At 39.4% G+C, this 26,113-nt stretch overlaps 3 protein-coding genes and 1 long non-coding RNA gene across 4 annotated transcripts in view; 2 read left to right on the top strand and 2 right to left on the bottom strand.

Annotated features, from left to right (window-relative positions):
* Positions 1-26,113, top strand: part of LOC119474418 — an 813,351-nt gene that overhangs the window by 20,830 nt on the left and 766,408 nt on the right. The gene's annotated exons all lie outside the window — the stretch shown is intronic.
* On the bottom strand, positions 4,752-15,785 carry LOC119504396 (dual adapter for phosphotyrosine and 3-phosphotyrosine and 3-phosphoinositide-like). Its single transcript, XM_037796486.1, has 5 exons — positions 15,649-15,785; positions 9,580-9,702; positions 8,125-8,258; positions 7,147-7,277; positions 4,752-5,221 (listed from the first exon to the last, which is right to left on the bottom strand). Exons 1-5 carry the CDS (start codon positions 15,693-15,695, stop codon positions 5,207-5,209), a joined length of 450 nt encoding a protein of 149 aa, XP_037652414.1. The 5' UTR covers positions 15,696-15,785; the 3' UTR covers positions 4,752-5,206.
* On the top strand, positions 13,228-25,023 carry LOC119504406. Its single transcript, XR_005210556.1, has 3 exons — positions 13,228-13,454; positions 21,370-21,509; positions 24,979-25,023. It is a non-coding gene; the product is annotated as an uncharacterized LOC119504406 (long non-coding RNA).
* LOC119504394 (dual adapter for phosphotyrosine and 3-phosphotyrosine and 3-phosphoinositide-like) overlaps positions 18,520-26,113 on the bottom strand; it is a 44,907-nt gene continuing 37,313 nt past the window's right edge. The window contains exon 6 of the transcript XR_005210551.1: positions 18,520-18,770. The gene's annotated coding sequence lies outside the window, so the exon portion shown is untranslated. The remainder of the gene's footprint in view (positions 18,771-26,113) is intronic.

Here is a 26,113-nt window from a genome sequence, read left to right as displayed (position 1 = left end):
CATTAAGGAAATGTAAGTCTGGTAAAAGATGAATTAATGGACAACACTGAATAAAACTTTATTATATAATTGACACTTTTCCCCGCTCTGACTTTTTTTATAGATAAATGTGCACACTCAGCATATACTGTACGTACATGTACTACAATCTCTTCATCGACTGGATTAAAATTCCATGCCATTAAAGAGCCATGGTAGCGCTCAATGTCTTAGTCTTTAGATTGTCTTTCGATTGTTTTCTTCATAGCAGTATGTTTATTAAACCTACTGTCATCACTTATGATAGACAAACTTTACTGGACATTGGAAGGAACAGTTTGCCTACCCAATGCAGTCTGCCTGCATTTGTCCCGTTGCCTACAAAACGCCGACACCGGGCGAGACGCGGTAAGAGAGCCGGCATCCAGGTGAGGAACAAAACAAGACCTCATCATATTGCAATGCCAAGCACATTTTTGTGCAATGCACAGTCCTTGAACAACAAACTGGATGATATGCAGGCCAGGATTGAGTTTCAACGGGAAACACGAGACTGTAAGGTTCTTTGTTTCACAGAGAGCTGGTTGAATGAAAACACTCCTGATGCAGCCATCGGATTAACAGGCTTTTCACCTTTCCGACATGATAGGACTTTGGACAGTGGGAAATCTAAAGGAGGTGGTCTGTGTGTGATGATCAACTATTCCTGGTGCAACGGTAGTAATGTTACTATCAAGGCGACTATGTGAGACTTAGAGTTCATGATTTTAATGTGCCGCCCTCATTACCTCCCCAGAGAATTCTGCGCTGTTGCCTTGACTACTGTGTATGTCCCCCCATGCGCCAACATCACGTCAGCTATGAAGGTGCTACACAAAACCATCTCAGCACTAGAATCAAAACATCCAAGTGCTGCTGTCATAGTAACCGGAGACTTAAATAGGGCGAATCTGAAGAGCGTACTTCCAAAGTTTTACCAACATTCAAATGCAACACAAGAGGCGGTGCCACACTGGACCACTGTTATTCCACACAGAAAGATGCCTATTCATAGTTTTCAGTCACATGACACGCGCCGCTATCTGGAGGGCAAAACAATGGACCAAGATGGTGGCTCACAGTGAATTCTCCGTAGCAGGGAAGCACAAGCCTGTCAATTTTCCATCTGTTCAAAGCCACGAATATTTAGATCATCTATCAACATCTGAAAAACGAAGATACGAGCACAAACTACAGGTTTTGGGGACTTGTGATCCATATACAGCCGCCGCAGTATTTATTTCACTAAAAACAGCGAAGTCGCTGCCAGAACTCCACTTTGGCGATGTTTACATTTATCTTGTGGAGACTCCCTCACCTTACACGGCCGCCAGGATGAAAGCCTACAAAAGTACCGACAGTTATATGTATTTTCGATCTGGATGGGTCAATAATGCTGCCGTTTGGGAGGTGAAGGACAAGAAATTCTTCATTGTCAAAGCAAAGGTGAGTGCTAATTAACTAACGTTAATGTTAGCTAGCTATCTGACGTTGATTCGTGTGTGGTTAGTTTCAGGGTCACTGTAGTCAGCGTTGGTAGGACAGTAGTGACAGGCAGTATTCATTTGGTATGTTTAACACAGTGTCTAATGACATATAAGTCTAATGAAAACTTTTGTTTTCGATGTTAGGTAAACCATTCCTACAAATTAAATGAGCTGCCACTGACAGCCTGGATTGTTGTGGAGAAGGAGGGACTGGTGCGATTTGGCCACTGCACCTGTATGGCAGGTTTAGGAGAGGTGTGTTCACATGTGGGTGCCATACTCTACGCTTTGCTAGCAGCTGTTAACAAACTGAGTGGCACTGCATGCACAGATGAAGCCTGTGCCTGGAATGAGCCTAGTATGGCAGCCGTAAGGACAGTAGGGTATGCACCAGGGAGCCAGATAGCTTTCACAAAGGCCCAGAGAAAGAGATCTGCTGATGGTTGCGGTGACCTTCCCCCTGCCAAGATTCCACCTTCAACCCCTGATGAATGCACAGCATTGTACAATATGCTATGTGTATCAGAAGACACTGAAAGGGAACCTGTCAAAAGCTCCATTTTGTCTGTTGTCCCTGGCCATGCAAAGAGGTACATTCCTCGGGCAGTGCAGCTGAACATCCCTGCATCCTTTAACAAGATGTACAAGCCCCAGTACAGGTCACTGTCACACCAAGAACTGCAGGCAAAGAGTGAAGAGATCTTTACAGAGTTGAGCATAACAGAAGAACAGGTCAGTCAGTAAATATGGTTGAAGACGTGCATGTCAGGAATATCACAGGGGCAAGTAAATAGGATAGCTCAAGTTTAGAAAACATTTTTTTCCACGGAATTCATTAAAGTTGTCTTTTTCACATTTTTCTTCAATAACTCTTAATTCATCACTGTTTTGTTTTGTCACATATCACAAAATTATATCAACCTTATTCAATTTTAGTGCCGTGTCATACAAAAGGAGACAATACTACAATCAAAAAGTGCCATGTGGTTTGACCAGAAGGCAGGAAGGGTGACTGCGTCAAACATCCGAGCAGCCTGCCACACGGACCCAGACAAACCAGCTGTCTCCTTGCTGAAGAAGCTGTGCTATCCTGTGGCCTTCAAGGACCCAAACAACAACACACCACATTCTCTCAGGTATTCATATCTACTTTTCACTCAATGAAAGCTTCACACAAAAATGTAATAATCTGAATTCCCAAATATAACAAAACCATAAGAGTGACAGGGACCCTCCCTGTCACTCTTATGGTTTTGTTATATGGCAATGCGCACAAAAGTTTTTGAATACAGCCTTAAAACACTCTTCTTTCACAGCGTTCAGGCTTTTACAAAAACACTTCTTAAATCTACTGTACATGCAGACCACTAGCACAGCAACACGTTTCGAGTTGCACACTTTTCAGGCAGCAATCTTTGGTGCCTGAAAAAGAGTTGCCTCCTGAAAAGAGTGCAGCTCAAAACAAACTGCCATACAAGTGGTTTGCATGTGAGTTTCAGACAGAACAGGCAGTGAAAGGATGAGTGTTTTAAGGCTATATTAAAAACTTTTCTCCCCATCACTTTTGTAATTTACATTCACTTATCATCTTGCTGGTAATATACAAATGACAATGAATAAATAACACATCTGCAAATAAAGATGTTATTTGGACTTCTGAAAGTAATGTTACTGTGATATGATAAGTGTACATTGTTATGGTAATAATTTCTTACTGTCATTTTATATTTAAGGTGTATATCATTTTTTTCTGTGTTTAGGTGGGGCATTGACAACGAGAGAAAAGTAGTTGAGGAGTACACCAAGATGATGGAAAAGTCCCACACCAATCTCACTGTCAAGAAGGCAGGGCTGATCATCAACCCCCAGTACCCATGGTTAGGGGCATCCCCAGATGGCATACTAACATGTGACTGCCATGAGATGGGTGTGCTGGAGGTAAAGGCACCCAGCAGCCTTCAGAATAGCACTTTGATGGAGAAATGCAAACAGGACAGCATGTTTTGTCTCCAAGAGGTTGAGGGGAAGCTTTCATTGAAGAGGGACCATCAGTACTTTTGTCAGGTGCAGACTCAAATTCACCTGACACAGGCAAGCTACTGCGATTTTGCTGTCTGGGGACCAGGGAAAGAAGGCAAAGGGGAAATCCACATTGAGAGAATACTGCCTGACACTGACTTTTTTGACACCATGTGTGAAAAGGTTCACATTTTTGTCCAGAAATGTGTCATTCCAGAGCTAGTAGCAAAAGTGTTTACAGCTCCTGTTCTACCAACATCCCATGATACCAGCAAACCATCTGAAAGCAAGGGCTGTTACTGTGGGCTGCCTGTCCTGCAGAATGAAGATATACTTGAGTGTAAATCAGGGATCTGTAAAAGACAGTATATCCACAGAAGTTGTTTAAAACTTGACACCTCACATTCAAAAATGTCAAGTTGGAAATGCAGTGACTGTAGGCGGGAAATAGCTAAACAAAAGAAGGATAACAGGAAAAAAACATGGAAGTTTAAAGTGTTTTATTTAACACAGACCACATACTTTGAGGAATATGTACATGATATAGTTATGAAAGAGAAATGTGTCTTAAAAACCCAGTTGAACCACTAATAACACAGACACGTTTTGTTATATAGACTGGAGTGTCTCTCTGTGGCACATATGCTTGTGTCATGACAACATACAGTAAAAAAAAACATACTTGTGTAATAACATACGGTAAAAAATGTTACACTTACAGTGACTGTTTGTAAGAATCAGAAATGTCTTGTTAACAGCAACACCTGTGGCCGTTAAGTCAATGAAAGTCAATGTCGGGCTTGCGCTTGTGCTTGCTGTAAATAGACATGAACGAGCATCGCTCAAAACAGTGAGGCGACACACGTCAGCTAAAACCACAATATCACTCTATATTTCACCTGCTTGGCAGTAATGTTAGCTGACCAGACGGATGTCTCTCCATGAATCAGTGCTGATCCTAGTGTTGGCTTTTCCTGCCTCGGCCTCCCGACCGCGGCCGGAGGGAGACACCTGCACCTGGTCAGAGAGGATAACGTAACTCGTTGCGGAGCCCCGTGGACCAATGTTAGTCTCCTCTGTATCATCAGCATGCAGGCATCATATTGCTTGGAACGCCAAGTACCGGCCACATGACCAGAGCACAGCCAATAGGAACGCTCTCTCAATGAAATGACCTGTGATTGGTCAAAGTCTCCCGTCACAGGCTTGATTTTCCAAAGCCTGAAAACAGAGCCATGAGGAGGAGCAGAAGTCTAGTTTTCTCTCAGAACACTTGAATTATAATATGCTGAAAGGGTATTATGGAATTTTTGTCCAGTGATGCCAAAAATATACTGCCTACTGCCGATTTAATCTACGTTGTCTTCTTCTACTGAACCTCAATTGGTGATTCCCTTTGTTTCCCAGAATGCTTTTCAACAATCCCCATAGGAGTCAGGACCTTGCTATATGTCCAGAGATCGCAGCACATTATCAATAGTTCTTTAAGTGTTTGTTTTTTTTTTGAGTGAAGAGTGAAGAGCGGAGGCCCTCCAGCACTGTGACTTACTGGTAAAATATCTCACTTCCTGCCAGCACTGTGTAAAACATGCAGTCTGAACAAACTCACCAGTTTCCACCTCAGGATCTTGATCCACTCCTCAGCCTCCACTCCCGTCTTTGCACAAAGATAAAATGTCCTCTCAGGAAACACCAGGCTGTGGACCCAAAGAGATAAGGAGAGCAATGTTGTGCATTAAAAAGCAGACACAGGACATTTGATTTCATCTCTTATTGTTGTTTTTAAACTGCCATTTCTAAGAAACCTTGCCAGAGTTTGGTTTCATAGTTAGGGTGTGGTTTATTGTCCTACAAAAATAGTTCATCCATGTGTACACATAAAACTTCTTTCCATAAAACTGCTTGGCATTTGAATTTGGAAATGACTGTGGACTGTGACATAAAGAGTTATCACCCACCTATACATCAATATCTGTCCAAATAAGCATATGAATTCTTATTCTTCTTAGTTATGGCAAAAAAACATGATTTGTCAGGTCACAGTGACCTTTGACCACCAAAACCTAATCAGTTCATCCTGGACGTTCCCTCCAGGCGTTCCTGAGGTATCGCATTCACGAGAATGGGACGGACAGACCCGGAAATGTAATGCCTCTGGCCGTTGCTGTTGCCGACAAATCAGAGCCATACAGTCTGGGTTCTAGCATAACATAATCAGAACTATTCACTTTGCTGCTGCAGTTAAAATGAACAGAGCTGATACTACACAACACCTGTTTACTTACACACTTCCTGTTTGGATTGATATCTACTGTAAGTGTGCAGCATTGAAGTTTGTGTAAAGGGTAAAGTGGTTGTATCCTCTAAAGCCGCCGCTGCCTTTCAGGTCATGGGCACTTCTCCTTCCCTCCCCTGTTTCCTTCTGTTCACACTTCCCTTTTTCAAACAACACAAATGTCCCATTTTGCTGCCATGAGGAAGTACAACTCACCGTGCTTTGACTCTTCTGTTTGCGACTCTTCTGATTCTGTTTGCTTTTTCTCTGTATCGTTGGTGTCATCTGCACATATTTTTCTTTTGGTATCCATGCCCATCTTGCATATTTATACCTCTTTATTTTATCATATATTTGTGTGGTTGTTCATATTCAGTTATATAATACTTTATTTCTGAAGAGGGTTCCAGCTAACAATTATTTTCACTATCCATTAGTCTGTTCATTATTTTAAGGATTATTTGGTCTTTAAAATGTCAGATAATAGTAAAATAAAAACAAAGAAACTTGTGATTGATTTAAAAATAAATCTTTACTTTTTTTCATCTCCGTAACATTTTCTACAGATACAGACATCAAAACTGTAGTAATGTCGCTGATATAATGTCCATATACAGTCAATAGATCACTTTCACTGTCTGTTGTTGCTGTGAACCGTGCAGCTCGCGTCAAAAATAGGCGAGACCTCTATTCTCTACAAGAGCCGAGCCCCTGCTCGAACCTGTTAACATGGACGCCAAAATAAAAAACAACAGGTAACGCTGCTGCCACGCGCTCCTGAAGTTCCTGGTGTGGCCGAGGCTTTAATGCTCTTGTAAGCCAGTACGATGAGTTCAAAACTCCATTCCCTGGTGAAGACTGAGATGTGGTTGAATGCTCAGCTCCAGCTTGGGGTGCCCCAATAGCCAAACGGTTAAATGGCCTGACGAAGACCTACTGTGGTCAAAACATGTGGGCTTTTTTAATGATTTAGCCACTACAATAGAGGCTTTGTAATATATTTCATTCCTCGTTGCCACTTGGTTTAGTATTTTGGAGTGCCCGGATTGCCTTCCTGTCTCGCCAAATGGTTAAAGGTGCATACCACATAACTCTGTCCATTGTAAGCTATGATTGGACAATCTCTGAGTAGAATGTTTTCAGAACAGTTGATAATGGCCAAAACTATAAATATAATATGCACGTTGTAATAATCCAGAAATTATCTTTCAAGGCTGACTTGAAGAAAGGTGACTTTGACCTCTCCTGTAGGTTACTTTGGTCACATCACATCATAGAGGTATTTTGATATAAAATGTACTTTGATATCAGCTGCTCATTGGTGTGAGTGTGCAGTAGGTGTCTTACCGATAGGGCATTGGGCACCAGATCATTTTCCGTGCGGCCTGTCTGTATGGCTGTGTGAACTCGTACAGACTCATAGATGGATGGCTCCTCCACACGCCACGGATACGGACACTTCAGCACGATGAGGGTTCCTGGTTCAGAGGCAGAGGCAGAGGGGGGGTTACAGGCCTGACTACCTCACACATTAAAACACAGAAGAAGAAATACAACATCCATCAACACAACGGACATGTGTGGGGATTTTATAACAATGTGTGTTGCAATGTTTCATGTGTCGTGTGCACCATGCAACACTGGAAAATCAACAGCTTCCAAATGATGTAGTGGGTTTTAAGCAATCCTCTAATACCTATTACACAAACTATTACATAGACATAAAATATCTATTTTCTATTTGAAAGTGCATGTGATTGAAGGACAATATCCACCCATAGAGTTCAGTAGAGGACTCCACCTGTGCTTATAGAACTAGGGTTACAATATCGTAACCTTCGATTTGGACCTGAGTCCATCAGTAACTCGACTAAATACCCATATACATTGGTTTTCAGCTGAAAAAAGTGGTTTGGACCAAATGATCACAAACCAGTTGACACACAGGCCCCCAGGGGAGTGGCTGGATTCCCCCAACCTAATGTGTTTAAGGATTTGTTGAGTACAGTACACAGCCAGGCTGGAAGCTCGGCTTGGGAGGATAGGTTCAATGTTAAGCACTTCTAAACTCAACTTTTGACAATTTCAAACTACTGCCTGTTTCTAAATTGTTGCTGAAGATTTCTTCAACAACTCAAAACTACTGTAGTAGGATCCCCAGAGGCACACCTTTTTCACACCCAAACATTTGTAACACAAACTTGCTGCACCAAGTCATCTCTCACGCTATGGTTGAACCAGAACAATAGCTTACAGAGCAATGTGTTGGTTGAGCTGGTAACATGCAGTAAGCTTGTTAGTTAGAAGATCTGAAGTTCTGCATACCTGTGTCACTGCCCAGGAGAGGCTGGTTAGCGAAGTGGTTGACAAAGTCAGGAAGGGTTGCAAACTCATTAAACCAAAACACATAGCCGTTGTCTTTGCGTGTCACGTGAAAATGCTTGACAGAATCCTTTGCCCTATGTGTCAAATTACAAACAAACAACATTTAATGTTGCATTTTCAAAGTTATTAACATGCAAAAATACAGCAATCTCAGTATTATATAAGTTCGTTAGATAGTTTACCGTCTTGGTAATGGCTGAGGCTTGTGACATGCTTGCTGTTAACAGCACATATAGGCTATATGTAGCCAAACGGCCCTGTCTTCTCAAAATTACGTTCCCATACAACAAAACTGTTTCGAGGAAAACCTATTTTGTCGTTGTTTACGTTTGTTTTTGACGTATCACAAATACATGTGTAATGATAGTAGATAGATGTTTTTGTTTTGTTTTATTTCAATTTACAACATTAACCATATGTCTAAAACTGTTTGAAACTGTTCAAAACTGCAGCCGTAATCCAGGACAAAATATGTTTCCCTTGAAACGTAATTGAGAATGCAGTTTAGTTGTATGGGAACGTAATTTTGTAAGAGTTGGCATGTGTTGTAAAGTGCTTTGAGTGGTCAGTAGACTAGATAAGGGCTATACTGTATATAAATGCAGCCCATTCATTATAGCCAGCCCTAGATTAAGGTAATTCACTTGAGCATCTGTTTAAAGTAGGTTCCACACTGTGTTCTAACACCAGTAGGGGTGTAACGATACGTTTTTACAACGATACGATACGATTTACATGGTTCCGATCGATTCAAGGACGATATTTGGCTCATTTGGAGCGATGCGTTACGATACGATACGATTCAATGATTTGAAATCGATAGTCATTTTTTTGCAAAAAATGCAATCAGTGTGACTGTGAAATAAATAGCTGGATACTGGACAGAGCAGGTCACGATTCCTTAAAATTTTTCTTGTAAGGGAATCAGGGATAAATGAATTATGGATATAAACAAGTAAACAACGATTAATGACAAATACATACACCTTTAATTAGAAAATAAAATAAAGTGAAACTGCAGGACCTGCTGCTTCAGTTCTCAAGATACAAGGCAGTGTAATATTTAACAATAAATAAATAAACCAACTTCTATTCAAGTTAAATGAACAGTGGTTTAACCTGCTGCTTACGTCCTCATTTTCAATATAAACAGTAGAGTAATAATAAAGTGATCAACAGCTGATAGTGACCAAACTGCTTGGGAATCATTCCTCTACAAATGCTGTTTAAATAATCTGCCTATAGTAATCCAGTAGTCCACCTGCAGTGTTCATTTGGGGTCTTTTCATACATGAAAACATACGGGATCTACCGCGTCATCACTTAGCAATCAAACGGACCAAAACCATGGTGTATACTTCTTTCATTTGGAATGATGGTGTTAAGCAGACTGACCTGACAGACAGGGCAAAGCAGCCTGGTCCCTCATTACTGTTTCTCAGGAGATAACTTCCATCAGTCCCATTAGACAAGAGAAGGGCCTCTGCAGCATGGCGGGACAGGTCATAGTGGTACCACCTTCAACAAATGAAACAAGAAATAACCTGTAACTCAATATTGTGGTGAACTGAGAGGCAATTTTGATCTAGACCTTCTATCTACAGTGCCATATTCTTAAAGGAAAACATGATGCAGTTACACCAGCATGATTCGACAGTTTGGAACCCACACGGTGTGTCTGAAAAGGCCCAGTCATGTGGTTCCTCTGGGCTTTCTCTCCCTATTCTTCATTTTCTGAGAGAGATCTAGGGTGCTCCAAAGCTTTCACTGCTCTGTGTGGAATCCACACTGGTCCACACCAATCACTTGAACACTGAGATGAGAAACAGGAACTACCACATTCATTTGCAATAGGGTGAGCTGCAAGCATTCATGTCCTGAACTGAACTGAACTGAACTGAACTGAACTGAACTGAACATCATAAACTGAACTGAAACTCTAATGGAAAGTGTTTTTTTCAAAAGTTGTCTTTGACTTTTTTTTACACACCCTTATTAAAAAGCAGCACCAACTTGACAGTTTCACATGTGAGGGAAGGGGTAAAAAGTCAACAGTAGATGCCACATATAAGTGGTGTACATCAACTGAAAGCTGGGAACCTGAAGATTAATTTGAGATTGTATGTCAAGTACGAAATAGAGATTAATTAAAAAATGTATTAAAATACATTGTGAAAGTGTATAAGGGGCTTAGAACATTATGATAGAAGTATATGATGGCCATTCCCATGCTCTATTATGTCTCATAAATTGTTGCAGCAATTTTGGGGTTGATACCATTTGTTGCACAGATTTGGTGCTGAATTTAACCATTTTTTACCACTCGAGAATTGACAAGAAAAATTATAAAATACCACATTAAGACACCAAGACTTTGAGGAACACCATAGAAAAAAGCCATGCTGTGATTTGGCATCAAAAACTTTTGACATTTGGAGATTTCTGGTTTTGTATTTCTCGGTGATTGCCAGCACTTGTGTTGTGTAAAATGCTCAGAAACCCCCGTATTGTCAATCTAGCTAGAAAAGCCATCCATCCTCTGAATGCTCTAGGTCTCTAGTTTGATCCATCCATCCTCTGAATGCTCTAGGTCTCTAGTTTGTGGCTGTAAAGTTTCATGAGGCTGTGATTGTCCTAGAGGTCACCACAGGTCATTTTATACAGTGAGGTCAAGTTTTAAAAAAATGGTCTCACTACAATGAAATGGCTACTATGGGGACTAACATCATCAAACATGAATACAGTTGGGCTCATTGGATCGACAAGAGTCTCAGCTTTACAGTGATACCCAATTTATTTACTTTAGGGACGCCAGTATGCTGAAATATTCAAATACACCATTTTAGTATCAGCAAAAATAACACATTTGTACTGTATGCAAAAAACAGCATGTGATTATCATGCATGTATGTGAAAGGGGAGACTCGTGGGTACCCATAGAACCCATTTTCATCCACATATCTTGAAGTCAGAGGTCAAAGGACCCCTTTGAAAATCGCCTTGCCAGCTGTTACTCTCCAAAATTTAGCTCAACTTTGTAGCGTTATTTAGCATTCTTCCTGATCAGCTAACATGTCATGGTTGGTACCAATGGATTCCTTAGGTTTAGGAAAGGTTTTTAGTATCATATGATATCAGTATATTTACTCTAGTTCGGAAACTGAGCCCCCTACAACCTCTGGAAGACAGAATAGCGTCCGTCGGAGTGTTAAGGGGTTAAGAAGTGATGAGTAGTTACAGACTTGCATTACATTAGCTCACAAATAGGGTCTGAAATTAACACCCGCCACCTGCCAAATGCGGGTAAATTGTTGGCAGTAGCGGTTAAAATGGGCAGGCCATCTGCACTTTGGCAGGCAGGGAAAACGCTAGAGATGGGTATAGAGAACCAGTTCCCGTTAAGAACGGGTTTACTTGTCCAATTCCTTGGCATCTCATGCTTCTGTGACAATCGATTCCTCTGTATTGATGCTTTCCCACAGTTACGCAATGACGCATACGCACGCTGTATCATGTTTTCATTCATGTTTGTGGCAGAGAGAAAAAAAAGCACTCAACAGCATGACCTTATAAACCTGAGGGGACGCACCCTGTTTTTTTTCCTGATAAAGTGACACCATGAACAACAAATCAGTGTTGAAATCAACGGGAGGAAAGTTAGTAATGTTCGCTGTTAGCAGCCGGTTGGCAGCACAGTCCTGCTTGGATAAATAACGGAGCTACTAGCGTTACCGGAGGTGCCATTGAGTTACAATTATGAGGCGTTCAAACTCTGCTCAGGAAAAATGACAATTGGGCGAAGGTAAATTACAACGTTATCATGATGTGTTCAAATGTAATCTCGTAAAATTAAGTTGTTGGCAAGTAAATCCAATTGTTTGAAAGAGATGTTTTCACAGCAATATAAAATAGATATTAGAGAGAGAATTATGACTTGTTTAACTTCCTAAATCTAGCTCTAAGCAGCTTGCCAAGATTTTTTTAATCAAAGCAAATATTTAAATAATCATAATCATTTGAATTGTTTATTTTTATACAAACAACCACTATAGATCACAATAACAAAGTACAGTACAGTACTGTGTACAGTAACCTCCCTGCCCCAGAAGCTATGGTGTAAATCGAACACTGTAATTTACCATGCATATGATGTTTTTTGTGTAAAATATATTGAACATTGAATGACATCAGATCTAAAATGTTATTCCTTCATTTAGCACAGAGATTTCAAAAGTGGCAGATACAATTTCTGAGTGGCAGACAAAAAAAAGTACTTGTCTGCCACAGTGGCAGGAAGTGAAGAAAGTTTTTATTTCAGACCCTGCTCACAAAAGATCATCTTAATCAGTTCCACACAGAAAGGTTGAGAGATTTTAAAGTTTGGGAAAAAAGACCGCTGGTATCATATTGCTACTCACCCTCAGTCTGAGTATGTGCATAGTCAATATCAGGGTAGGAAATGGTTTGGGGTATTCATATATAGATCACAAAAAATAGGGATGCAACAATTAACATTGCATATAAAATAATCAAAGTGAGGTGCAGTGTAACCAATTATGTTCCAGTGTTGCATGTGTTAGCCTGAATCTGATAAAACTATCCAAATGCATAAAACAAAACAATCAGCATGTCGAGCAATAAAGTTCATTCTTGACAAAATAATCTTAACACAAGGTCCACTTACTATTTATTACTTCACAGCCTTCATCAGCGGATTGACTCTTCCACTGATGAAGACCATGAGATGAGGTTGAAAGCTCTGGAAAAAAGCTTTTAATAACGGTTTGCTCATAAATATGAATTTGGACAGAAGAATTATGTTTGACGGGATATCATCATACTACAATGCCTCTTTATTATAATAATAATTAATTAATTAATAAGCTATAATACTGCAGCCCTAGCAGGAACGTGACTTTCAAGAGGGGAAATGGGGATGATTTTTGCAGTTAAACAAGCCTCAGACTGTAAGACAGATGCAAAGGAAACCAGTAAAGGGATGTGAAAGTTCATCATTTGTGTTCAGTAGGTGCAGCAGTTTAACCCAAAAGCATCCCCTCACCAGCCCATGCATTGTTCACATGCAAGGACCAATAGTCTGTGGCTTGGCGCATGGTCTTCACATGATCAGAGAGTGCTGTGATTCCAATCACCTTCTGCAGATCACAAGCCTCATTTGTCCTCCAACTCAGCTCAGCATCAGTGCTGAAACTTTTGGACTCTTTTCTCTTCATTTATTGATATGGTCTTTCCTGTGCGTCCATGAGAATGTGAGTATTTGTTATAGTTGTCTATTGTTCAGTATCTACATCGCTATAATAATTATAAAGTCACATGTATCATGTTATAATGCTCATGCTCGTGTTTCTATAATAGTTTGAATGATAAGTTGTGTGTTTCTGTGTCAACAATCATTTAAGTTAGAGCAGCAATTCATCATATCACCCTCTGTGTGCACTATGCTCATTTTACTGCATGAGAGCCTGAGTCTGCTATTTGTTGACGCTCCCTTATAGTTAAGAAGGCTGTGTTCTCCTCCTTTTACTCCTGTTTAAACTGTTTAGCTTACATTGAATTTCATACAATACTGTTTGTTTATTATTTCTACATGTTACTAATGTCTGCACATGTTTTCTATCTTATTTTCTGTATTTAGTAACCACTATTCAAACAAAGATTTACAAACAATCTTCAATTAATAAATGAGTGGTATCTCAAAGAGAGTGTGTGTGTGTGACCTGGACTAATTGATACATCACCATCATCTACATGTTCTTACCGGACAACCTGTGGAGATTGTAAATGACATTCATAGAACCATCATCTAAGGGTTCATTCAATCAGCATCACTAAGGTCACAAGTTTGGTATTCATTAAACCAACGCCTATTTTACAATTTGCATTAAAAGTAGCTGAGAGTGCATAAAAAAAAAGCATCTTGGGAAGTCTGTAAACACAGCATAGAAGATTATGGACAGCGGAGTGATTGTGTGGATGCTCTGTGTGTTCATGAGTGAATTTATTCATGCTTTACATGCACCCAGCAAATCACTGTTTAGATCTAATTTAAGCTCTAAGTATCATCTTTCAGCACTTCCAAATCAAATCAATATAACTACCATGCATTTAACCTTTGACAGCTTAGTGTTCAGTGTCACAGAGGTGTTGTAGCAACTCAAACATAATAAGTACATTGTTCATTGTGAAAGAATCCCCGACAGGGCGATGCTGCACAACAATGACCGGCTAACTGTACATTATCCCGCTTATTACACGGCTACTTACTGAAGAAATCAATATTTTGACACAAAAAAAAAAAACGGTCCGCCAGAGTCCAACATCAGAACTGTGCCCATAGCAATGGTCTGCACAGTTCTGATGTCAGACTCTGGCGGACCGTTTTTGTGTCAAAATATTGATTTATTTTTTATTACGAGAAAAAAAAGTTGTAATATTACAAGAATAAAGTCATAACTTAACGAGAAAAAAGTTGTAGTATTACGAGAATAAAGTCATAACTTAACGAGAAAAAAGTTGTAGTATAAAGTCATAACTTTACAAGATATTTCCACTATTTTTTTTAAAAATCCACAGAGAGCCACTGGAGAGGAGCTAAAGAGCCACATGTGGCTCCGGAGCCACAGGTTGCTGACCCCTGAACTAGAGGGTTCCTCTGCTTAAAGAAGACAAAGAGAGTACTCTTTCTTAAAATTATTACATTATGCGCTGAATTTATTCATTATTAGGGTTCAAGCCCCGTAGGGGCAGAACCCTATTGAGTTTGTGTGAATTTATTATTATTATTATTATTGTTTGTAGTCTTATGCCGCGTCTCAAATTGTCGTGAGCTGGAATGAGCTAAAAACATAAAACTTGGTACAATAACTGGAAATGATGTGCAAATGCTTCCTAAGAAATATGACCCAAATCCACCACATGGTGGCGCTGTAAATGGAAGAAAACAATAAAGAAGTAATTAATGTTTGTTGTGTCAAAAAAACAAACAAACAAATAAAAAACAATAAATAACAATATAGTGCAATATCAAAGGATAAATGTAAAAAACAACAAAAAACTATTTTCTCTATTAAATGATATTTATGAAGTCCATAGAGACTGCAAACAGTGAAACTATTTTACTCCTCAGTAGTCTCTATGTAACCTAATATGCTTTCTATTCAGCTAAGTAGTTCCTTGGAAACAATTGAGAAGTGGTAGTAAGGATTTATGGTGCTGTAACACCAGGGAACTCATGCCGAGTTCACCAAGACAGTCTACTGTTTTGTGAAGATATTTTCTAAAAAGTGTATTATGCTTGTAAAACGGTAAGAATACTTTTAATTGCATGATTTTGATACGGAGTCTGGTCCAGTGTGTCAATAGGGGCTTGTTTATTTCCAGATAGGGAAAACAGAAGAAAAGCTTACATGGCAGTAACGTGACTACAGTCCCAGACGGTCTTACCCCAAAGTCTCCAGCTCGTCCGTGGACACATCACTGTAGAAACTCATGTCAGGGTCTCAGGATTCAGTCAAAGCCTCAACAGTGTGTCGGTCATCTGAGAGAGAAGCAGCGAGTCACGCAGAGAAGTGAGAGCTGTCACACACAGAGTCAGACACGCCCCAAACGGTGGCGTAACACTTGACTGGCAGTGGGGGGAAACTCTCGGGAGATAGTTTAGGTTAGACATGGATAGGTCGTCGGCGAGTCTCGCGATAGTTTCTGCAAGTTTTGCCGAACTCAGATAAGATTTCACAATTTGCGGGCTCCCTTCTAGACACGACCCTCTTCAGCTTGACCGCAGTTATTAAGATCAGATCAGATCAGGTATTCCTTTATTAGTCCTGCAGTGGGGAAATTTGCAGTGTACAGCAGCAAAGGGGATAATGCAAAAACAAGATGTATCAGCTAACACAGTAAAAAAAGAGCTAAACAAAGTGTAACAAAATATGAACCATTTAAATAGAAGGAAGTATAAAAATAGGAGCAGTATATACAGTATTGACAATAAACAGACTATTAACACAATTGCACAAGTGGAAAATGATATTGCACAGTGAGAATGAATGAATGAATGAAATTCCACCTGAAAATATCAGGTTATTGTCAGTTTTATGGTGTGTAAGTGGTCTATGGGAGCAGTGCTGGTTGTGGTCTACTGGGAGCAGTGCTGGTTGTGGTGTAGGGATTCTACTTTAGTAGGTTTTGGTTATTAGCAAATTAATTAATAAATAATAATAGGATTATTAATATTAATAAAGATTATCAATAAACATTAATAATAAACGGGGCACCACCCTGGAATCAGGGACCAATGACCAAAATGTTAATATAGTCTCATTATATATGCTAAACTATCAATTTGGAACATTGATTAATAATTAAATTAATAACTATAACCAAAATAGATAGTAAAGGTTGAAGGATATCGGAGTTCTTGACATAGCAGAGGTTGGCATTATTCACTCTTGTGCAACATTAAAAGAGACCAGCGTGTATATTCCACAAACATTTATTTACAAGATAATAAAGGTTCAAAACACAATATTAATCTAACTAAATAACTAAACTAAACAAACCAAACGCATTGTGTGTGTGTGTGTGTGTGTGTGTGTGAGAGAGAGAGAGAGGGGGGGGACAAGATGGGTTCTTGTCTCAAAATGTATGTATGGCCTACAAACAAAATGGCGAGCACTGTAAAACTACAAAGATGGCGGAATCAAAGATGGCGGAATCAAAGATGGCCGTCAGTATGTCATCACATGACCTCTTTGTTCTTCGGAACACGTGCTCAGGAAGGACAGAGAGGGGGGTGATGTGGGGGTTAAGATTATCTGAAGCTGTATGTTTATGTTTAACTAATTCACAGTTTCTGTATGTGATCGTAATGTGTGTTAGATATGCAGTGGGTTAGAGAAGATGGTTAGTTTGCATGCAAGACCTTGTCTATGTGAAGCATAAACTAAACACATCAGATGTGGCGAAGCCACCTACCCAAATATCAAATACAGATAAATCAACACAGTCAAACTCAATGAATAACATTAAACCAAATCAATACAAGTACTTTCTAGAAATCAAAGTTGAACAGCCTTGCTCAGCCCTGTGCGATTGCTAATGCTAAGGCCCAGTACGTTACCGATGGAAGAACAGGGTTTGTAATTCCATGTGTTGAAGTTGTGGTTCCAAATCAAAGATGTCGTCTTTGGTTAGCTTGGTGCTAACTCTCCAGTAGCTTGATAGCTTGAAGTTAGCTGGTGAAAGGCAGGCACTCGCGTCGTCCGCCTTTTGGTTCCTTTTGTTGCTGTGACTGTTTCCTAACAGAACATAGAATCAGAGAGCAGAGCTGCTTCCGGTCTGGAGCGCAGCATCTCACCTCAAACAGGTTAGCTTGTTGAGGAGAATGAGTAGAAAGAGCGCAGCAGCTCACCTCTCGCGTGTCAGGAGAGATGAGCAGATGAGTAGAAAGAGGAGGAACAAAGGACATTCCTCTGGTTTTGTTCTGTGTGAATTTCACACCTCTGTGTGAAATGTTACTGTAGCCAATGAGGACTGAGCTGAGTCCTGTGGTCAAGGATCATGTTACTGAGTTCATGAGGTCACTTAAAACCAGCCAGATGCTGGGTCCCTACAGTGGTCTACTGGGAGCAGTGCTGGATGTGGAGTCTGACAGCTGCAGGAAGGAAGGACCTGCGATAGCCCTCCTTCACACACTTTGGGTGGAGCAGCCTGTCAGTGAAGGAGCTCTCCAGAGCTGAGATGGTGTCCTGCATGGGGTGGGAGTCATTCTCCATCATGGATGACAGCTTAGCCATCATCCTCCTCTCTCCCACCATCTCCACTGTGTCGAGGGGGCATCCCAGGACAGAGCTGGCCTTCCTGATCACTCTGTCTAGTCTCTTCCTCTCCGCACTCTGTGTCTGTTGCATTCAGTACTTTTTAGGCTGCTTGCAGATACTCTTTGAGTAATGCCTTTCTTCCATAAGTACTTTATGGGTCTAATATTGTTGGACTTAGTACTATCTACCTGCACAAGTACTATGACATACTTCTGCTGTGTACATTTTCAGTAATCCCTATGTAAAGGTCCCTTGCTCAAGGTCTTGGTGTCTTAATGTGGTATTTTGGAGGGATTATTGATCACTTCTCGAATAGTAAAAAATGGTTAAATTTAGGACCAAATCTGTGAAACAAATAGTATCAACCCAAAAATTGCTGCAACAATTTATGAGACATAATACAGCATGGGGATGACCATCATATACTTCTTTCATAATGTTCTAAACACTTTTACACTTTCATTATTTATTTTATATAATTAATTCATGTTTATTTCTGATTTATGACTAGAACAACTTGACACAGTGCTGAGCTTCATGTCCAATTAATATTCATGTTCCCAGCTTTCAGATGATGTACACCACTTATATGTGACATCTACTGATATGGGATGAATTATAATTGATAAAGTACGGACCTATGAGAACACACACACACACACTTACCAAACAGAAGAAGTGAGCAGAGAGTTTGTGCTCTTTGAGTGTGACTTTTCCCCAAACATGGCCGGGTCATCGTCACTGAGCCTGCAGAGAGCACACAATCACATTCATCAAACTGCATGTCTATCAACATATTGTCCAGTTTCTCCTTTTTGTCTCATAAAAACTTTTCCGAAAAGATCTTTCTCCCAGACCAAGTGGGCTGGATAGATTAAACCTTTGAGGTCAGACGTTAGTTGACTTGATAGGATAAATGAGAATATAATGTGATTTATATTATTTTATCACATCTAACACCTCGCTCTTTATTCTTTTCTGTAATATCTAATAGGTGGAAGCTTCCCATGTTCAATTGTAAATAATTAAAGCTAATTTTATGAAAGAAAAGAGCCAGGCTGTAAAATCAAACGCAGTGCAACATGTTTTGTGTTAAAGCTAGGGTTGGTAATGTTCTTCACAAACATTTTTTGTTATATTTGTTGAAATTCTCTTTACATCCCGTCAGCACTCAATAGAGAGACGACGTCCCGCCCCTTCCTGTGACCACGGACTTTATTTCGGAAAAAAAATGAACGGTAGTCAATGGAGAGAGACAAATATTTTTTTTAAATGCGCCATGAATCACACATAGATATCAATTTAAAAGATAATTTTAAGAGTCCAGAAAGTCTCAGTTTGTCGTAGAATCATTTTAGTTGATTTAACACATTCACCCACTCCCATGTTGATAAGAGTATTAAATACTTGACAAATCTCCCTTTAAGGTACATTTTGAACAGATGAAAAATGTGTGATTAATTTGCGATTAATCACAATTAACTATAGACAATCGTGATTAATCACAATTAAATATTTTAATCGATTGACAGCCCTAGTATTTATGTATTCCTTTTAATTAACTTTTAAAATGTATTCATTTTCTGATTTGTTTTTTATTTATTTTAAATTAATAAATTAATTTATAAATTATTAAATTGTATGTATTTATTTATGTATATATTTATTTATTGCTGCCTGATTTTCCCTTTGCATTTTCTAATATATATATATATATATACATATGTTTATATATATATATAGAGAGAGAGAGAGAGAGAGAGAGAGAGAGAGAGAGAGAGAGAGAGAGAGGGGGGAGAGAGAGAATGACATTAAATTTGGTAAATAATTATTACTTGAGAAATTAAATATGACTTTGATTTAACATTATTCTTTTTTGTTCCTTCATGTAAAACCAATCACAAACAGTGGGACAGTCAGAAAACATACAAGTAGGACAGTTTTACTGCATCGTGTAAAAACAGTAAGAAACAGTGTAATATTTAAATATCTATATTAGAGGGCTGGAACTAACAATTATTTTCATTGTTGATTAATCTGCAGATTATTTTCTCGATTAATCGATTCGTTGTTTGGTCTATGAAATGTCAGAATATGGTGAAAAATGTGGATCAGTGTTTCCCAAAGCCCAAGATGATGTCCTCCTCAAATGTCTCAAAAATATTCAGTTTACTGTCATAGAGGACAGAAACCAGAAAATATTCACATTTAAGAAACTGGACTCAGAGAATTTAGACCAAACCAATTCAAACCGATTAATCAACTATTAAAAATAATTGATAATTAATTTTGTCATCACGTCACATCACACCAGATAAGTGTTTTAAAGCTGTGATTATTTTCATTATCGATTACGCTGTCAATTACTTTCTTGATTAATCAATTAATCTATAAAATGTCAGAAAATGGTAAAAATGCTTCATCACAATCTCCCAAAGTCCAAGGTTACATTTTTAAATAATAATAATAATAATAATAATAATAATAATAATAATAATAATAATAGTAAACTTTATTTATATTGCACTTTTTAAAAGCAACTTTACAAAGTGCTTCCCAGACATAAAAACCTAAAAAAAACAGGGTTTTTTTTGTGAGTGCAATTATCAATCAGAATAAGTTTAATGCAGCCAATAATTAGAAACATAATTAATTAATAATTAAAAGCCATTTTATAACGGTGAGTATTGTTTTGTGCCAACTAAACCTAAATATATTCAGTTTAGTATCAGAGAAGACAAAGTGTAACTATAAATAATAAACCAGTTAATATTCACAAAACTAAACGATTAATCGATTATCAGAACTGTTTACTAGATCAACTGGGCGTTATATTGAATACTAAACTAAGCTAATTCAATTGAGTCAAATGAAATAACTTACCGTAAAAAAAAAACTGATCTGTTAGCGTCGAGCAAAGCTCAACTGAGACTTTGTGGTTCAAACGTTACAAGAAGAAAATAAGAGTCGAGTTTATCTTCAGCTGATGAAATGTTGAATAAAAAAAACTATTTTACATTCTGGGCTGGAAAATGTCAGATTGCGGTCATTTCCGTGTCGTTTTGTGAGGATTTATTCCAGTTGTTTGTGTGTACTACTCCTGATTGTCTGTGCAGTTTTAAATGTCCCTCTTTCAAATCAAAAGGAACTAATTTCCGCTTCCTCTGCTTCTTCTTCGGCGCTTTGTATCCAGTTTGCTGGGTCAGTGCCTCATAGCGCCTCATAGCACCTCATAGCGCCTCATAGCGCCTCCCTATGGACGGATGGCAAACTACGTCCAGGTGAATTATTATTATTATTATCTCCACTTTCTGCCTCTTTATTCTTCTACTCCACTACATTTCAGAGGCTGTCACGTAATGGTGAGATCCCACGACCGCCCAGACACCGTCGTGGGTCCCCTGGACCACGAGAGCACCACATTGGGGTTTTTCGATCATACAACCGACCCTACCTTGCGCCTCAGTCACGTTAACGTCGTTACAGGTGAACAGCAAATGACTCTTACAAACACAGAGTATGTGACCATCAATCAATGTGAGTTAAATAAACTCAGAAAAACAAGTTTGGAACTTGTGTTTGGTTGATTATGTCTCTATTGTTACAATGCTAATTGGCATTGTATTTTACATCGTTGGAAAGCCTGTTTATTTACCTTCACAATGTCCAACTTGTAAGGATCATGCATTTGTGAGGTGAGCAGTACAGCTGATTATGTGGAAGTGAAATTTGCCAAATTTCTCTGCCAATGCAACAATGTATTCTCCTGCTATGCTGATTGTTGCACCGATCGAGTAACAGCTTTTGGTGTTGGCAGTGTCATGGTGTGGGGCGGCATCTCCCTCACTGGCAAAACGAGGCTTGTCATCATTGAAGGCCATCTCAATGCAGAGATGGCCTTCATCTCATTGAAGGCCACCTCAATGCAGTGAGATATCGGGATGAGATTCTGCAACCAGTGGCGATCCCATATCTCCACAATCTGGGACGTAACTTCATCCTCCAAGATGACAACGCTCGCCCCCACAGAGCCAGGGTTATCACAGACTACCTCCACAATGTGGGAGTAGAGAGAATGGAACGGCCTGCCAAGAGTCCAGACCACAACACAATTCAACACTTGTGGAATCAGCTTCGGCGTGCTGTACGTGTTAGAGTGATCAACACAACCACGCTGGCTGACCTGCAACGAATCCTGGTTGAGGAATGGAACTCCATCCCACAGCAACGTGTGACCAGGTTGGTGACCAGCATGAGGAGGTGGTGCCAGGCTGTTGTGGCTGCGTATGGATCTTCCACCCGCTACTGAGGCTCCTGACAGTGTTCATTCATTTCATTCAAAGCCTATCGCTCCTTTATGGAGCATAGGCCGTTGACCACAGTCCGCCAGAGTCTTCTGTCCAGGGCTTTCCTCTCCAATTGTTTCCATGTCAGCCCGCTCTGTTTGATGTCCGTGTCAAGGCCCCTGCACCAGGTGTTCTTGGGTCGGCCTCTCCTTCTTTTGCCTTGTGGGTTCCATCTAAGAGCCTGCCTGGTGATGCTGGTACTCCGTTTTTACGGAATGTGTGGCCAATCCATCTCCATCTCCTTCTCCTGATCTCTTCTTCCACAGGTTTTTGACCTGTTCTCTGCCAGAGATCATTGTTGCTGATGATATCTGGCCAGTGGATGTTTAAGATCCGCCTCAGGCAGTTGTTTATGAGTGTTTGTACTTTTGTTATTGTGGTCTTGGTTGTCCTCCACATCTCTGAAGCATAGAGGATTGTTGGTTTGATGTTGGAGTTGAAGAGTCTGAGCTTTGTCCGCCGGCTGATTTCTTTGGAGCTCCAGATGTTCTTAAGTTGTATGAATGAAGCCCTTGCCTTGCCGATTCTGGCTCTGACATCTGCATCCGTTCCGCCCTGCTTATCGATGACACTGCCGAGGTATGTAAAGGCTTCTACTTCTTCAAGTGCTGTTCCCTCTAAGGTCACTGAGTCTTCGCTGGTTGTGTTGACCTCGAGGACTTTACTTTTCCCTTTATGGATGTTGAGGCCTATTTGTGATGATGTGTCTGCCAGTATTCTTGTCTTTTTTTGCATCTGTTGTCGACTGTGAGACAGCAAAGCCAGGTCATCAGCAAAGTCTAAGTCGACTAGCTGAGTGTTTACTGGATCCTGTTTTTCCTCTGTGCGGTTGTGGTCTTCATTATCCAATCGATAGCCAGGAGGAAGAGGAAAGGGGACAGTAGACAGCCTTGCCTGATGCCGGTCTTTACTTGGAAGCTTCTGGTGAGCTGTCCCCCATGGATAACTCTGCAAGTCATCCCTGCGTAAGAGTTCATGATTATGTTGACCATTTTTTCTGAAATGCCATGGTGTCGAAGCAGTTTCCAGAGGATGCTTCTGTCAACGCTGTCAAATGCCTTCTCATAGTCTATGAAGTTGATGTACAGCGGAGAATTCCATTCCAATGACTGTTCAACTATGATTCGGAGAGTTGCGATCTGGTCCACGCATGATCTACTGACGGTGTATTAAATTAATAAAGTGTAAAATTGCCAACATGTCTCGTTTTTTCCTTGTTACTGATAGAGAGTTCAATCATCCAATCCACCAAACAACTCAAAACAAGAGTCAATACCAACAGGAGAATACACTGTTTAGCATTGGCAGAGAAGTTTGGCAAATTTCACTTGGGCATTACCTACATAATCAGCTGTGCTGCTCATCCCACAAATGCATGATCCTGACAAGTTGGACATCATTGTGAAGGTAAATAAACAGGCTTTCCAACGATGTAAAATACAATGCCACTTAGTATTGTAACAACAGAGAAATAATCCACCAAACACAAGTTTCCAAACTTTTTTCCGAGTTTATGTTAGCCAAAGTGTTAATTATACGGACCGGGGATCAGCTTTGAGGACGTTGTTGATAATCGCATGCAGTTTGGGGCAAGTCATAGTCAAGTCAGCACACTGACACACTGACAGCTGTTGTTGCCTGTTGGGCTGCAGTTTGCCATGTTATGATTTCAGCATATTTTTTATGCTAAATGCAGTACCTGTGAGGGTTTCTGCACAATATTTGTTATTGTGATGTGTTGTTAATTGTTTTAAAATAATAAATATATACATATATTTGCATAGAGCAGCATATTTGCCCAATACTATGTTGATAAGAGTATTAAATACTTGACAAATCTCCCTTTAAGGTACATTTTGAACAGATAAAAAATGTGTGAATAATCACGATTAACTATGGACGATCATGTGATTAATCATGATAAAATATTTTAATCGATTGACAGCCCTAGTATTTATGTATTCATTTTTATTAACGCTTAAATTTATTTATTCATTTTAGTATTTTTAAAAAACATATATTTTAAATTAATAAATTCATTTTTAAATTAATAAATTGTATTTTTTGTTGTATTGCATCCTCTCAGCGACAACAGCACTGTGACATCTGAGGCTCTGATTTGATAATTTTTGTATGCACTCTAACCCAATGATGACACACGTTGAATGACAGCCCCCTACTTTTCATAATGAAGTAGAAATGTATAAAGAAAAGAATACAGGAATAAATAAGTTAAGGGAAGTAAATAAGGAAGAAAATGAAAGAAAATGCAAAATAAATAAATAAATACACAAATAAATACATACAATTTAATAATGAATAGTAAAAAAATGCATGTAGGATAAATACAAATAAATTGAAAAAACTAAAACAGAAAAAATAAATAAATGAACAAATAAATAAATAAAAGGGAAAATTAAATAGAGTAGATATAAGGATATAAGGGGATTAACACAAAGGTAAATAAATAAAGAAGCAAATTAAAATATCAGTTTATGTCACCTTGTATCAATTAATTCATGCCTACATTTATTTGTAATAGTATTATTGGTACATTTAATGACATACCTATTTATCTATCGAGTCATTTATGTATTTATTTATTTTAGATTTTGACAGGTTCCGTCCTCCATAGTGCTCAGACTGGATGAAAACTGTCTAATCCACTGGTCAAACTGTAAACTTGGCAGAAAAACCTGACTCAGTCAGATGAGGAGTCTTCACTGTAAAACTAAAGACGATCCAGTGAGGACAGCACACACGGAGCAGATAGACGGTCTACCTGGACGTCATGGATCACCTGTTGGTGCTGCTGCTGCTGCTGTGGAGCTCAGGTAGGACTCTGCTTTAAACATGATGTGTTATTACTCACACATTTATATTGATCTTTAAATCAGAGAACAAACTGATCACACACACCAACATCAAGTTTTTTATCACAGCTTCAGACGCACCGAAACACTAAAATATCATCCTGCACCATGTCTTATCTTCTTACCATCGTTTTCCAGCTAAAAGTTTTAGGGACGATCTGACAGGAATCGACAGCTCTGAAGAAACTTTTGGACTGTTGGTCGGACAAAAAAGACATATGAAGATGTCATTTTAAACAGAATCAAATATTCATCAACTATTAACTCTCCGCTGAGGATCACACATTTACCTGGAAATGACACATGCAATTCAGAGAAGTTAACAACTGCTACTACAATTCACAGAGTGTAAATATCATCTTTAATGGACAGAATTTAACAAACGCAAAGGCTGCGACAAAGAAACACCCACAAAAAGTTATAAAACAACCACAAAGAGACTCAAAACAACCACAACTAGAATGGCACACGGAGAGCGCAGACCTCCGCCAAGGTGCGTGACTTTAAAGACAGATCACAGCTCACTATTATGTCTGTATAACGTTATACTGCGTTGTCTCTCTTCCCGTCATCTACCACCATGATCATGATACGGATTGCCACCAAAATCTAATGGATTGTTCATTGTGCCAAACTCCACCCCTCCAAAACATTTCATTCAAATCCATCGTGAACTTTTGGAGTAATACTGCTAACAGACAGACAGACAGACAGACAGACAGACAGACCAACGCCGGTGAAAATAAAAAATAAATAACTTTGGCAGATAAAGTGACATATTAACAGCTTTTATCTCACATGACTGACGGCCAGGCCGGTCTCAAGGCACCCCGCCAGCGGCTCAGTCAAATCTCCAAAATTTGACTTAAAA

This window comes from Sebastes umbrosus, chromosome 16 (assembly GCF_015220745.1).
Source record: "Sebastes umbrosus isolate fSebUmb1 chromosome 16, fSebUmb1.pri, whole genome shotgun sequence".
In the NCBI taxonomy this organism is placed as follows: Eukaryota; Metazoa; Chordata; class Actinopteri; order Perciformes; family Sebastidae; genus Sebastes; species Sebastes umbrosus.
This window is presented reverse-complemented; position numbering and strand designations above follow the sequence as displayed.

Coding starts and splice junctions, on each gene's coding strand:
- LOC119504396 (XM_037796486.1), bottom strand. CDS start 15,695: ATGAGTTTCTACAGTGATGTGTCCACGGACGAGCTGGAGACTTTGGG. Junction 8,259..9,579: donor TGCTTTGCCCTGTCTGTCAG/GTCAGTCTGCTT, acceptor TTTGACACATAG/GGCAAAGGATTCTGTCAAGC. Junction 7,278..8,124: donor TCTCCTGGGCAGTGACACAG/GTATGCAGAACT, acceptor CCTCTGAACCAG/GAACCCTCATCGTGCTGAAG.